Source organism: Hibiscus syriacus, unplaced genomic scaffold (genome assembly GCF_006381635.1).
Source record: "Hibiscus syriacus cultivar Baekdansim isolate YM2019G1 unplaced genomic scaffold, ASM638163v2 tig00110777_pilon, whole genome shotgun sequence".
Classification (NCBI taxonomy): Eukaryota; Viridiplantae; Streptophyta; class Magnoliopsida; order Malvales; family Malvaceae; genus Hibiscus; species Hibiscus syriacus.
In genome coordinates this window covers 889916-905066 of record NW_024062858.1, presented here as the reverse complement: position 1 = coordinate 905066, position 15151 = coordinate 889916, and the positions used below count along the sequence as shown (strand labels likewise).

Sequence of the window (15151 nt, the reverse complement as noted above, 5' to 3'; positions counted from 1 at the left end):
GAAATAGAATCCAAGTTTTTCACACCAATAAAAAAAACCTCACAGAAGCTTCTAAATTTGAACGATGTTATGTTCATACTTTGAACAAAACAAAAGAAAGCAGAAAAAAAAAAAGAAAAAAAAAAAAACCCTCAAATTATATTTTCTCAAACAATGGGAGACTAGTCCAAGTCAAGACGTACCAAGTTCGCAACCGCGTTCGGCGTTTACTTAAGACAAAAACGGAATGTAATTACTCCCATCTGCTACATTCTATATATATGCATCATCACCTACCACCAAAGCTTCCAAAACAAGGCCATGGCCGAGCACGAACAAGTCAAACCCTTAGCCCCAGCCACCTTCCAAGCTCGAAGCGATGACCGCGAAGTGTTGTCTACGCAATCGAATCGTAGAAAGAAAATATATATCCAGTGTTGCGGTTGCATGGCCGCGCTTTCATTAATTCTAGCGGTCGTAATTATAGTCCTGTTCTTCACAGTTTTTCATATACATGATCCCAGGATCAAGATGAATTCGGTAACAATCCAGCGGCTGGAGCTTGTAAACGGGACACTCAGGCCTGATGTGAACGTTACACTTTTAGCCGACGTTTCATTCAAGAACCGGAATGTAGCGACCTTCAAGTTCAACAACAGCACCACGTTGGTGTATTACGGAGGGACGGTGATCGGCGAGGCGGTTCATCTCCGAGGCGAGGCCAAGGCTCGGCGTACACTGAGGAGGAATGTGACGGTGGAATTGGTTCCTGAGAAAATCATGGGTGTTCCGAGCTTTATGAGTGATGTTAATTCAGGGGCGTTGAACATAAGCAGCTATAGTTGGATTTCGGGTCGGGTCAAAATCATGAAAATTATAAAGAAAAACGTTGTGGTTCGATTAAATTGTACCATGACTTTTAGAATCTCCAGAGGAGAGTTTGTTGGAGAGACTTGCAGGCCCGAACTTGATTTCTAAACTAGCTTTTTTTTTTTACAACTATCTATTTAATATTTTATTTGTTTTTAAATTTTTCTTTAATCATCTAATTATTTTTGTTGGAGAACAATATCTCTTTAACAACTGAGATGACACAATCGATTTTTTTTGTTGCTCTCCCGGTTTTAAGACTTGGCTTTAACTAATCCAGATCGACCTACGTTGCACACCTGACTTTGGTTAGTGAGACTCCCAACATAAATTTTTTGCATATACAATGATTCAAACTCAAGACCTTGTTTAAACATTATCAAATTACTTATCACTTGAACAAGCTATGTCGGTGACACAATCAATTTTTTCTCATTTGATTTTCTTTCATTATTATTGAGATCTTTAAAAATTGAAGCTGCCTAGTCTCTCTCACAAAGTATGATTGACCAAATATTTATTTTTTATTACAGTTTAAGCACGAGTGCTTATCCTATAGAATTTATTTATTTACATTCCAAACTAAATTTATGTTGTTTAAATGCAAAAATTACTAAAGCTGGAAATTATTGTGTGAACATCACACAATAAAACATGCAATAAGTCAAAGGAACCAATTCATTTTTCAGAAATTAAAAAATAAAATCCAAAACCGTACCATTTCTAGGATCCAAACAAACAACTTTTTGCTTTTGCTCCTGTTAGAAATTTGATGAAACAACTTATTCTCTTATAGTTAGAAAATATTCATTTATCCATTTACAGTAAAAATTCTTTAAATTAATACTCGATAAATTAATAAACTCTCTAAAATAATAAATTTGTCCTGTCCTGACTTAGGCCAATGTAAAAAATTGAAAAACTCGATAAAATAATAAGATAATAATTTTTCGTAAGATCTCTTTATAATTTTCGGTCCCAAGAAAATCATAAATTAATAATTCATAGAAACTGAAAAAAATATATTACACTCTATTGAAATATGATTCAATAGTTGTCTGTTTTCTTTTAAAGTTCAAATCTATTTGGAGCTCATTATTAATTTAACTCATCTCTTGCAACATAATTCTAAGAGTCATAGACTAATTTGTCTTTTTGTTTGGTATGTATAGTATAATTACTTAAAAACTCTCTAAATTAATAAATTTCTCTGGTCTTGACATTATTAATTTATAGAGTTTTAACTGTATAATGTATTTATCATTCATTAGTATTTACTTATTATTTTATATATTTTTATTATCTTCAATTATTTTTATTAAATATTTTTTACTAAAAATAATAAAATTATAGTTAGTTATAAAGTTATTTTATCTATTGTTAAATTAAATTATAAAATGTAATATTTTTGTATCTATAATCCAAATCTTTGTTTTTTACTCAAATATCATTCATTAGAAAATTATTTATCATTTTAACACTCATCTAAGATTATTTCTCGAACTAGTATCCTTCTTGCCCATATCTTGTACTTGTATAATTATATGTAGAGGTGAGCGTTCGATTAAGTCGAATCGAGTCTAAAAATTTTAAGTTATTCGAGTTGCATGACAAGTCCTATTTTATAACTCGAAGTTGACTTAAAATTTTTTTCGAGTTGAGTGAAGATGAATTTTCGAGTTTTTGTTTAAATTTAATTGAATTTTTTAATAATATTATGATATTATATGATTCCAATTTAAATTATTTTTTCTAACCATATACAATGCATATATAATTCTTCATATTTTTTTCATATGTAATATACATATATCATACAGAGTCGAGAAACTCAATTTAATCTTGAAAATCAATCTACTAATTACCAAAAATTTTGAATTATTCAAGTTGTATTTTACAACTCGATTTGAACTTGAAATTTTTTCAAGTCGAATTTATGAAATTACAGACTCTCTCAATCATTTTCTTGGTGTTGAAGTTGTGTCCATTCAGCCTATCTTATTTCTACCTTAGGAACCATACATTCAGATGTTCTAGCTCAGTTTCACATGCACCATGTCAAGTATATTTTTATACTTATGTCTTCCTTTGATAAACTACCACCGTCTGATCTGTCTACCGCAATAAATACTTTCAGTTATCGTTAATTCCTTGGATTTATTATCTTGAGCTCACCCATTTATTGATTTTGTTGTTAATCATTTGTCAAAATACAGGCATTATTTTGTATCTATCCACTGGATAGTAACTAAGTGTGTTATTCAATACCTCGAAGGTACCTTGTTCGTCATATTTCTTCAAAAACTTAACTTGTAGACACTTTTACAAAATTTTGATATAAATAATTTTTTTATTTTCGGTTAAAGATCGGTATCTCTGACGGATCTTTCATCACGTGGGGTGTATTATAAATAAATAATATTATTTTTTAATTAATTATTAATTCTTGTATATCTTATCTAATTGAGATTATGACATATATAATTGGGTCTCTATGTAATTATGTATAATAAAACTCTACTCTATCCAATGTTTATTTTATATACTCATATATTACTACAAAGTTATTCATCAATGCACAAATATTTTACATAACGTATAGACCAAGCTGGCCTACCAACGGCGACTGAAAAGCTGAAAAAACGATGACCATTAGCTTTCCAACCACGACAAACACTATTCGCATACAAAAACATATGACAACGGGATCATCGATCTCCACCATTCCCTGTTTTGTTTTGATATCAACAGATTGAAAACTGTATAATACAGTAAGTTTATCTTGAATTTCTCCCCGTCGACACATTTTACGGTTACCATTTTCGTCCTCTTCTTATGAATCCTTGAACCAATGGAATAGTAACCTAACAAATTCTTGAAAGAAGGGAAAAATTTGGAATCTTGGGATTTTACAACGTTGTGGAATCTAGACCACATGAGATGAAATTACAACCCTTTTTTTTAATCCCAACAAAATTGTCCTTGTAAAAGAGGTTTAAGAGTTACGTAAAAAGTTTTCTCCAAGGAAAAAAAACTATAGCTTAACTATCCTATATAGGTTAGATGCATATAGTCTATAAATATATAGTTTCCCATTACCTTTTAAAATACTTCTTACGGACAGAAACATAAGGACGAAAAAAATGTTTCTTTCCCGGAAATCTTTGTCAATATCAGTCCATGATGAACATCAAGAACATCCAGAGTTATCCAAAACCCAAGGTGGCCATCTGTGCACATCGCTAACGGTGTGGAGAAAATCACTTATAGTTAGCTGTAAAGGGTTTACTGTGATTGATTCAGATGGAAATCTGGTTTACCCAGTCGATAGTTACACGGGAAAACGCCCCAAGGAAATTCTTCTTATAGACGGTTTGGGGAAACCCATCTTCACAATGTGAAGTCACAAGGTAACGTTTGATTTTAAAGTAAAAAGTCATCTAATTAACGTTCGACTAAAAAATCACTTTAGTCTTTATTCTTTTTGAAGCATACTAGCCCCTAATGTTTCGTTTTAAGACAAAAGAGCATTTATTTTGGATCGTTGTCTATTTGTTAATTAACAATTTCTATCCACTCAAAATGAAATGTTGATAGTCAAAATACTATGAGAAATGGGTGATTAAAGTAATATTTGTTCACAATATTTCTTAAATATTGACAACATGAACTTCCTAATGCATCTATTTGAATCCAGGATGTCAAGGGAGAACAACACTTTCTTTAATCATCGAGACCATTCATGGATTCTAGTTAAAATAATTATTTGGTCAAACGTTAAGTGTATTTCTTACCCTTATGCCATATATATTTCATCTTGTATAACTTTCTCACGATCTCATGTATAAATGGTAGTTATCTTGGAGCTTGATAATGATATATATATGTTCTTTTTATGGACAGAATCTTAGACCGGTAGATGCTTGGCTTGTCTACGGAGGGGAAGTAGGTGAATTGTGTACATCAGAACAACCGATTTTCTACGTAAAGAAGAGCATTAACATTTTACATGCCAAACCTAATGTGCTAGCATATGTTTATCGCCGGTCAACGGATAAACGACATGCATATACGATTGAAGGATTGTATTCGCAGAGATCATGTAAAGTGGTGGATTAGAGAAGAGATGGGTGGCGGAGATCAAGCCAAAGGATGCGATGGATGGATGCATTTCTCTCGGCCTAGAGGTTTTTGTGTTGATTGTGCAGGCTGGACTTGATCCTGGGTTCGCAATGGCTCTGGTTCTTCTGCTGGATCAAATGTTTTCATAGTATTGAAAATTGGAGGAACTGCTCTTGCGTCTTTTTATTTGATCATATGTCAAAAGCAACTCTGTCTCGTGTTTCTGTAAAGTGAAACCTAAACCTCGAGCCAAGAAAAGATGGTAGAATGATGTCGGATCAAAATGTTAAAATATTCTTTCTTCCAGAGATGTACTCAGCAGCTTGTTTGTTTTTGTTTTCCTCTCGAACACTTTTGTTGCACTAGGTGCCACACGGTGATCGAAGATTGTCGACCACTATGGCTTTCTCGTTCGAGATTTCTCTAATAATTCTAAAAATAATTCTTTTAAAAATTAATTATACCAAAAATTAATTATATGATCGAATCGCAAGAGCCTTATCAATTTTGCAGGGGCAGCAGCAATGCCTGGTGCACCAGAAACATAAGGTCGATACTTATAAATCAGTGCAATTCAGATGAAACCGACCAAATGCAGGATTCTAAATTGTAGTTCGGGTGGATGTGACAAGAAATGGGTATTCGGCTCGCTTGTTCCGGATTGTATTCTGGTTCTGTTCGACCCATTTGCAGCTTACTACCAATATCCACGGCATTTACCAGAGGATCACAATGGTATAGTTTTAGAGGAATAGAAAGGATAAAAGAAGGAGAAATTAGAATTGAGAGATTACATAAAGGAGATACTTCATTCATTACTTGAGAAATCAATTCTTCTTAGCCATTGTTTTATTTAGTTACAGGGCTATAATTGTAATTTAAAATGTGCCAGCTGTCGGTACTCTATAACAGCTATAACTAACTCATATTCTCTTCTCTCCTCAAGTCCTGGGCCATCGAACTTGGGCTCATTCCTCTCTTGTTGGACTGTAACTCGGACGTCCCACTCCTTGACTTCAACGTTTAATCTTCTCCACATCAGAAGGTAAATATCTCATTCCCTCTTCTTTTACTTTAATCCCTAAATCCTCAATTTCAAATTCCTCTCTTCCCTCGATCCCCAATTCTCCCTCATCAAACCCTAACCCTTGACCTCCTCTTCCCTCAATTCCTTCGCCATTTCCACGCTCTTCTCCTCCTACTGTAACAACACCCACCGCTGGAATCGATCCTTGACCCCAAGGATCAAAGCCTGGAAATTGCCCTCGCAAAACAGTATAATCTTCCCATGTATCATTGGTCTCATCCAGGTTCGTCCATCGCACCAACAAATGTGTAACAGGTTTGTTTTGTCTGTTGATAATCCTTCTGCCCATCACCTTATAAGGTTCTATTCTCATATGTCCTTCTTCGTCCATTGCAGGAGGAGTCGTTGAAGAGACTGCTGAGGGCCCGATATGTTTTTTTAACAGACTTACATGAAAGACTGGATGTAGATGTGATGATTCAGGTAAGTCTAATCTATATGCAACTTCCCCAAATTTTTGAATAATTTTATGAGGGCCATAAAATTTCGCTGCTAGCTTTAAATTTTTTCGCAGGGCCAAGGAAGTCTGTCGATATGGTTGCAGCTTCAGGTAAACTGTATCTCCGACTGTAAAAACCCTTTCTGTTCTATTCTTATCTGCTTTTTGTTTCATCCTGTTGCTAGCATTCTCCAATTGTAGCTTTACTAACTTTCTAATGTCCTCTCTGCTTTTCATTAAATCATGAACTGATTGTACGTGAGAGTCTGCCTGCCAAACCATAGTAGGAGGCTTGTAACCATACAATGCCTGAAAAGGTGTAATTTTCAGGGCAGTGTGGTAGGTAGTATTATACCACCACTCTGCATGAGGCAACCACTTAACCCATTGCTTAGGTTGAAAAAAGCATAAACCCCTTAAATACTGCTCCAAACATTGATTTACCCTTTCTGTCTGACCATCAATCTCAGGATGGTAAGTTGTACTGAACAGTGTAGTAGTTCCAATATGCTTCATTAGTTCTCTCCAAAAGAGACTAGTGAATGTTTTATCTCTATTTGAAATAGCTATTTTGGGTTGACCATGTAACTTGTAAACATTATCAAGATAGAGTTTAGCCACCTCCACCATAGTATAGGGATGAGACAATGCCATAAAATGACTGCATTTTGTGAACTTATCCACCACAACCAATATACAATTCTTTCTCAAAGAAGTGGTAAGCCATCAATAAATCCATAGTAACCACCTCCCAAGCTTGTTGAGGAATAGGAAGGGGCTGTAGCAGTCCTGGTTTAGATATATGCTCAACCTTAGTTTGCTGACAAACTGTACAACATCTTATATAGTTGACCACCATTGCTTTCAGCCTAAGCCAATAAAAATAGGATCTAATCCTATGATATGTAGCTTGAGTCCCAGAATTCCCTCCATGAGGAGAATCATGTAGAACTTGAAGAATTTGGAGTCTAAGAGACCCATTAGATCCAATGTAAACTCTGCCTCTGAATCTTAGTATCCCTTTTGAATATGTCCAATTAGGAGCAGGAGTAGGTGTTACAGATAATAATCTGATCCAATCAGCAGCCAATCTGTCATCCTTATAGCTAGTTTCAACTTCATGTACCCAGCTAGGAATAAGCAAGGTAGTTCCCATGGACAAACAGTTACCAGTATCTTCCCATTGCCTTGACAAAGCATCTGCTACAGTATTAGATTTACCCCTTCTATATTGAATAGTATAGTCCAACCCCAATAATTTAGTCAACCCTTTCTTTTGAATTGTAGTGGTCATTTCTGCTCCAATAAGTACTTTAGTGGCTCATGATCAGTTTTAATAATAAAAGGCTTACTCTCTAAGTAATGCCTCCACTTAGAAACTGCTAGTAAAATAGCAAGATACTCCCTTTCATAGATAGAGAGGGCAGCATGTCTAGGACTTAAGGCCTTACTGAGATAAGCAATAGGTATGCCCTCTTGAGATAACACAACACCAATTCCTCCTGAGCTAGCATCTGTTTCCAAACAGAAACTTTTGCTGAAATCAGGTAAAGCCAAAACTGGAGCCACACACATAGCCTGTTTTAACAATTCAAAAGCAGTCAAAGCTGCAGTATTCCACTGAAAATTATCCTTAGTAAGCATTTGAGTTAAAGGCTTACTAATGGATCCATAGTCTTTAATAAACCTCCTGTAATAACCAGTTAAACCCAAAAATCCACGCAAAGACTTCAAATATTTAGGAAGAGGCCAATTCTTCATAGCTTCTATCTTACTAGGATCTGTTGCTACTCCTGCTGCAGAAATAATATGTCCCAAGTACTCCACTTGGGTCTGTCCAAAAAAACACTTGGACATTTTTGCAAATAGTTGATTGACCTTCAAAATCTCCAAACTAATTGCAAATGAGTAATATGTTCTGCCATAGAATTACTGTAGACCAATATATCATCAAAGAACTCCAAAGCAAATTTTCTAAGAAATGATTAAACAAATCATTCATTAGTGCTTGAAATATAGCAGGAGCATTAGTAAGACCAAATGGCATTACCTTGAATTCATAATAACCTTGATGAGTTCTGAATGTTGTTTTGTAAATATCCTCCTCTTTAATTATGATTTGCCAATAGCCTGACCTTAAGTCAATCTTGGAAAAATAAACTGCTCCATATAATTCATCTAATAAGTCCTCCACCACAGGAATAGGAAACTTGTCCTTTACTGTCATATTGTTTAATTGTCTGTAATCAACACAAAACCTCCAAGTCCCATCTTTTTTCTTTATCAATAGGCATGGAGAAGCAAGGGACTCTTGCTAGGTTGAATAATGGAAGATGATAACATTGTAGAAATCTGTCTTTCAACTTCAGTCTTCTGGGTATGAGGAAATCTGTAGGGCCTCAAATTAACATGACTATAACCAGGTTTGAGGGAAATAGCATGATCATGAGTCCTTGTAGGAGGTAATCCTTTAGGTTCATCAAAAACAGAGCTATACCTCTTTAAAAGAGGTTTGAGAGCTACAGGAACTGACTTAGGAGTTTCAGTCATACTCAATAAAACCACATGCCCCAAAATAGCTGCCTCAGATGTTGTCATTTTTAATAAAATAGCACCCGAAATCTGCTGTAATAGCAGTGAAGGTTGTTGTCCCTGTATAACAATATTTTCACCTTGATACTAAAAAAACTCATTGTCAGTTGATTGAAGTCCATCAAAATTGGACTATATAACCTCATCCAATCAACCCCTAAAACCATATCACTGCCTCCCAATTTAAGGAGTCTAAAGTCATGTATAAAAGAGTGCCCTTGCATCTGCCACTCCACCTTGTTGCATCTAGCTGAACTATAGAGTTGTTGGCCATTAGCTACTGTAATAGCTAAAGGATAGGGAGTTAGAACCTGAAATCCAGCATCAGCCCATTCTGGTGTCAAAAAGCTATGTGTACTTCCACTGTCAATCAAAATATTCAAAGGTCTGCCTTGTATTGTTCCTTGAATCCTCAAAGTATTATGACTAATACCCCCGTAATAGCATTCATAGATATCTATAAGTTTCCTCTTCTTGTAATAACTGCTGCTCTGAATCAATAAGAACTGATTCTGTAGGAATAGGATTGTCCTCTTCAATCATCATATTGAGGTTTTGTTTTACATTGATGGCCTGGCTGAAATTTATCTCCACACTTAAAACAAAGGTTGTTTTGTCTTATGTACTCAATGAGAGTCTGTTTAGTATTGGAATTGGGGAGGATTTAATAGGCAGTGGAACTGAATTTGGCCTGGAAGTATGAATGGGGTTTGGGTAGGGTGGGCTTTTAAAGGAAGGTCTCAACCATCTACTTTCAAACTCCACAGACAACTCATAGAGCTTAGCTTGCTTGCATGCCTCAGATAAATTTTTAGGATCTAAAGCTTTTACTCTATGTTTGATGTCATCTCTAAGCCCACTTATAAAAAGTGACACAAAAAATCCTCACTCAAGGTAGGATTTTGTAATAACATGTGTGGTTGTAACTCCTCAAACCTTTCTTGATAGTCTTCAACAGATCCTTTCTGAGTAAGCTTAGTAAATTCCTCCACAATGTCAGAAAAAGACCTATCACTGAATCTATGGCACAAATCAGCTTCAAACTCATGCCAAGTTACATGATGCTTCTGCATAATATAGCCATCAAACCAAATTTCTACTTTTCCTGTAAGATACATAGTAGCCACTTCTACCCTTTGATCTACAGAAACATTGCATAAAGAAAATACTTGAGACACTTCTGCAGCCACCCCCTAGGATTAACCCCCTCAAAAAATGGTAACTCTATTTTGGGTCTATGCCAAATAGTCCCTGAACTGTTAAATGAACCCCCTGCTCCCCTGTTTTCAGTTTCCAATCCCAGCATAACAGGTCTATTATTACTGTTTTCACTCATTTGATTCTCAGGTCTAGGACTATTCTTAGGGGCTAAACAAGCATCAGGTTTGTCCCTCAAAATCCCAGGTTCATCAGTTTTATAAAGAATCTGGATTTATCCTTAACTACAGTCACCAAAACAAGATTTTTCTCCCCATCTTTAGAACTATTAGGAGTGTATACCTGATCCCCTGCAGATTGCTCTTGTTCACTATTTCTGCCAGTTAAGATCTTCAGGATATCTTCCACATAACCTTGATTCGTGGACATCCTTGCCTCCAATGCAGTGATCCTGTTTTCCTGATTCTCCCACCATTTAGGTGGATTAGTCTCATTTTGACCTTGTTTCACCAAAGCAGCAAGGTCTGCAATCTGTTTTTGAATCTCAGCTAAATCTGATTCTGCCATCGATTGGTTCTTCGTTGGCATGCCCTCAAAAAAAAAATTTGCCAGAATCGTAGCTCTGATTACCAATTGTTATAGTTTTAGAGGAATAGAAAGGATAAAAGAAGGAGAAATTAGAATTGAGAGATTACAGAAATGAGATATTTCATTCATTACTTGAGAAATCAATTCTTCTTAGCCATTGTTTTATTTAGTTACAGGGCTATAATTGTAATTTAAAATGTGCCAGCTGTCAGTACTCTATAACAGCTATAACTAACTCATATTCTCTTCTCTCCTCATGTCCTGGGCCACCGAACATGGGCTCATTCCTCTCTTGCTGGACTGCAACTCGGACGTCCCACTCCTTCTTGACTTCAACGTTTAATCTGCTCCACATCAGAAGGTAAATATCTCATTCCCTCTTCTTTTACTTTAATCCCTAAATCCCCAATTTCAAATCCCTCTCTTCCTTCGATCCCCAATTCTCCCTCATCAAACCCTAACCCTTGACCTCCTCTTCCCTCAATTCCTTCGTCATTTCCACGCTCTTCTCCTCCTACTGTAACACACAACAAGTATTCAGTGTTCATAGACCAAGAAGAGGTGAGAGAGATGAAGGTAAACATAGTAGAAAGGCCAGTGAAGGTTCCTGTAAGGGGATGGAGGATATAAGAAGGTTCATATTGTTTATGAACTAACGCCTGATTTGGTGTTGGGGGGTTCATCCGAATCTCCTTCGCAAGTAACTCCGAAATAAAAAGATCTTTTAAAGGATATCCTCCATCGTAATAATCTATTGTCAAACAATTATACTTGTTTTATCCATCATTCTATGTGTAATAATTATGTCCCTAAACCTGAATTATTATAAAACTCACAGTCAGACCTAAAGGAAGAGATTTCATCTTCTATCTTATTTTCACTTAATATTTTTAAGGATTAAATTATATTAACTGTTTGTGACACATCATAAATCATAAATCATCAATTACAACTCTTCACTAAAGTTAAGAAAGGAAACTGCCTATAACCATTATTAACTCAAAATCCAAATATTATAATCAATATGACCCAAATTTCAAGACGCATTTTCCATGACAATGAACAACTTGCTTGAACAGAATAATTGGTTCTTCCATATTGTTTTCTCTTTGTTTCATGACACATGAGAGTTTTCTAACATAAATTGATCCCATGTTGTAAATTATATGAAGCAATGTCACTATCAATTTTGGAATATACGTAAGTATGCTTAGCTAAATCCATCAGCATAATGGTTTCGTCCGCATATATGATCTTTCTTCGGGGGAGAATCTTTCCAGAAACTACCAAAGGAATGCCGCTCAATCCAACGTTTTCAAATTGAGGAATCGGCAAAACCACAGAGCGATCACACGCTCAGAACCAACAAATGAAATAATTAATATTTTAGTCCTTGTACTATAATTAAATTATTAGCTTGGTGTTTCTATCAGATTAGTTCTTATACAATCATTCTGTCCCAACGCTGTCCCGTTATAATTTTTAATTAAAATTTAATATATGACCTAATTAGTGGCTCGTGCAATTAAATTAAAATATGAAAAAAAGTTAGAATTTATGTTTTGTTTTTATATTTTTTAAATTATACTTAATTTTTTAAAAAATAAAGTTTTATAAAATTCTTAAAATTTTAAAATAGTTGAGTTATTAAAATAAATTTTTAGGTTTTCAGCCTTTTAATCTTTTACTATTATTTTATTTGAATTTTATACTATTTTGTAAAATGTTTAGTTTTGATTTTTATTACACATGACACTTTACAATTGGGTCACATTAATTTCTTTTTATAGAAATACACAATAAATAACATATATAAAATTGGTAGTAATGTAAACTGATTAAAATTGTATAGGTACCAAACTAACATTTAGTTATAGAACAGGGACTAAAGAGGAATTAACCCAAACAATCCGCCCCATGACGTATTCCCTGATGAAAACATTGCCCAGCTATCCGACGTGTAAACAGGTGAAACTCCACGTGTATACTTCTTCTTCACAGTCAAAGAAACGCGATACGCACACGACAATTTGACCTTAATTTGAAGAAATCTTGAAATAATTGTTCTGCTTCTCTTCTACTGAGTTTCAAGCGAACTCCGTTCCAATTCTCGTCAGATTTCCCCAGTTTCTCTGGTTAATTTCCGATTTGAATTTGATCATATTATGGCCAGTCAATCCTCCAAGGGATCCATTTATGACTTCACTGTTAAGGTTGGTTTTGGGTATAATTTCAAATCTATGCTCCATAGATGAATTTTAATTTTTCTTTTATTTATTTTACTGGGTTTCTTTTTCTAAGATATGGGTTTTGTTTTTGTATTTTGGCTCTTCAGGATGCAAGAGGAAATGACATTAATTTAGGCAATTACAAGGGCAAGGTCCTGTTGATTGTCAATGTTGCATCTCAATGGTACCCTTATAACCATTTTTCAAACACAAGAGACCTTTTCATTAGATTGCATATTTAGATTATGAGGCTACGAAGATATTGAGTGGTGTCAGTGGTAGTGCCTAGCTAGCATATGGGATGCGAGTAAGAAAGATTAAGAAGAGATACTATTTTATGATCATCCAGACTATTTTTAAAAAAATTATGATGCTGCATTTTGGCTTTTTTTTTAACTGCTGGTGACTAGACAGTTTTTGATTTGCTACTTAAATGTTGATGCAGTGGCTTGACCAATTCCAACTACACTGAGTTGAGTAAATTGTATGAGAAATATAAAGATCAAGGTTTGTTTTAGGCTTTTACTATCTTTTTGTGTGTGTCTGAATGTATGTCATTTTTTACCTGGAATATTTACATGGAAAAAAGCTAATAACACTTTAGTTTTCAGTTTTATTATTTCTTAATATTCCAGGAATAGTAATTTGATCAATTGTTTTGTTATTTCTCTCCTAACTCTTTATGTTGTTTTACTTGGTACTATCTTGTTCAGGTTTTGAGATTCTTGCATTTCCATGTAACCAGTTTGGAGGTCAGGAGCCTGGAAACAATGAGCAAATCTTAGAGTTTGCTTGCACTCGCTTTAAAGCTGAATACCCCATATTTGATAAGGTATACCATTTGGCTATATGATGGAAGCACGGCTTGTTGTAAACTTTAATGTTGTTTCGCAACTTTGAGACCATAAACGACTTTCAAAGCTTTCACCCTAGGTTATACTTAATGTCAAGGATCAAAGATATATAAACAGACTCCACGGTTGAACTAAGAATAGGACAAACACTGTAGAGTCATCTCAAAATTGTACCCTTTGGGTTAATCAGTCTCAAAACTCTTTATTCTGCACGGTGATAATGGTGGTGTTGTGCAAGCCTTCTTGATGCTTTAGTGAAATTATGAATTCAATAGTATTTTAAGTTATATAGTATCAGATGCTCCTGTCTTCTCCATGAGATTGTAGGTTCTACAATTTTGTTGTTGGTTATAATAGAACCGAGTCACCGACGTTATCGTTGTGTTATTTCATTAAAGGTCGATGTGAACGGTGAGAAGGCTGCTCCCATATACAAATTCCTAAAGTCTAGCAAAGGTGGACTTTTCGGGGACAGCATCAAGTGGAATTTCTCCAAGTTCCTGGTTGATAAGGAGGGCAATGTCGTCGATCGTTATGCTCCCACTACTTCTCCTCTTAGCATTGAGGTAAGGCCTGTTAATGGCATTCTGTGACATTCCAACTTAAATTACAGAAAGATCATAAGATTTATATTCATTTATAAACTATCAACTTAGTCTGTGTGCTGGGTGTGAAAACTTCTAATGGTTGCTATTTCTATTTGCAGAAGGATATAAAGAAACTGTTGGCCTGAATCCTATGACTGGAGGAGGTTACCTGATCACTTCAGAGAGTCCATAAACTAGATACTTTTATGAATAAAAAGACTATTCTATCTCTGTTTATATTTCCTCATCTCCTAATGATGGGTTAGACTGCATTACAGTTTAGAAGTTGTCCCTTACCTTTTATAATGTTTTATTCACCGCGGAAAAGTACATCTGTCTTCATACTTGAATATATTTTGCTATTAGCAACTAAGTTATCAGGATTTCCAGCTTTACGATGATATTTATGTAGGATTCATGTGGATTTCAGTGTGATTTCGTAGGGGGCAAGAAAAAACAAAAAAAAAAAAACCAGAATCCCAGATTATGATATCAGACATTGGAAATAAAATTCCATGCACATTATTAAGGGTGAGTATTTGAATCACAACTAAGTGAGCAGTTAAGGGGTTGTTTGTTTACTTTAAAATGATTCAGAGGTTCTGTATGAATTAGTTCTGAATGTGACATGCTGTTTGAAAATTGCT

The 15151-nt window shown here is 34.9% G+C and overlaps 2 protein-coding genes, 1 long non-coding RNA gene and 1 pseudogene across 3 annotated transcripts; 3 read left to right on the top strand and 1 right to left on the bottom strand.

Annotated features, from left to right (window-relative positions):
- The first annotated feature begins 285 nt into the window (after window positions 1–285).
- LOC120139898 lies at window positions 286–972 on the top strand. The gene has a single exon (XM_039154998.1). The coding sequence runs from the start codon at window positions 301–303 to the stop codon at window positions 955–957; it is 657 nt and encodes a 218-aa protein (XP_039010929.1). The 5' UTR covers window positions 286–300; the 3' UTR covers window positions 958–972.
- A 727-nt stretch (window positions 973–1699) lies between these two features.
- On the bottom strand, window positions 1700–14689 carry LOC120140064. The gene is made up of 4 exons (XR_005517696.1): window positions 14570–14689; window positions 12235–12251; window positions 4684–4686; window positions 1700–1712 (listed from the first exon to the last, which is right to left on the bottom strand). It is a non-coding gene; the product is annotated as an uncharacterized LOC120140064 (long non-coding RNA).
- LOC120140062 lies at window positions 3956–5120 on the top strand (annotated as a pseudogene).
- On the top strand, window positions 12858–14877 carry LOC120140063 (probable phospholipid hydroperoxide glutathione peroxidase). Its single transcript, XM_039155124.1, has 6 exons — window positions 12858–13048; window positions 13171–13247; window positions 13509–13570; window positions 13777–13895; window positions 14316–14483; window positions 14624–14877. The coding sequence occupies exons 1-6, from the start codon at window positions 13001–13003 to the stop codon at window positions 14648–14650; spliced, it is 501 nt and encodes a 166-aa protein (XP_039011055.1). The 5' UTR covers window positions 12858–13000; the 3' UTR covers window positions 14651–14877.
- Window positions 14878–15151: the final 274 nt, after the last annotated feature.

Coding starts and splice junctions, on each gene's coding strand:
- LOC120139898 (XM_039154998.1), top strand. CDS start 301: ATGGCCGAGCACGAACAAGTCAAACCCTTAGCCCCAGCCACCTTCCAA.
- LOC120140063 (XM_039155124.1), top strand. CDS start 13,001: ATGGCCAGTCAATCCTCCAAGGGATCCATTTATGACTTCACTGTTAAG. Junction 13,571..13,776: donor TGAGAAATATAAAGATCAAG/GTTTGTTTTAGG, acceptor TATCTTGTTCAG/GTTTTGAGATTCTTGCATTT. Junction 13,896..14,315: donor AATACCCCATATTTGATAAG/GTATACCATTTG, acceptor ATTTCATTAAAG/GTCGATGTGAACGGTGAGAA.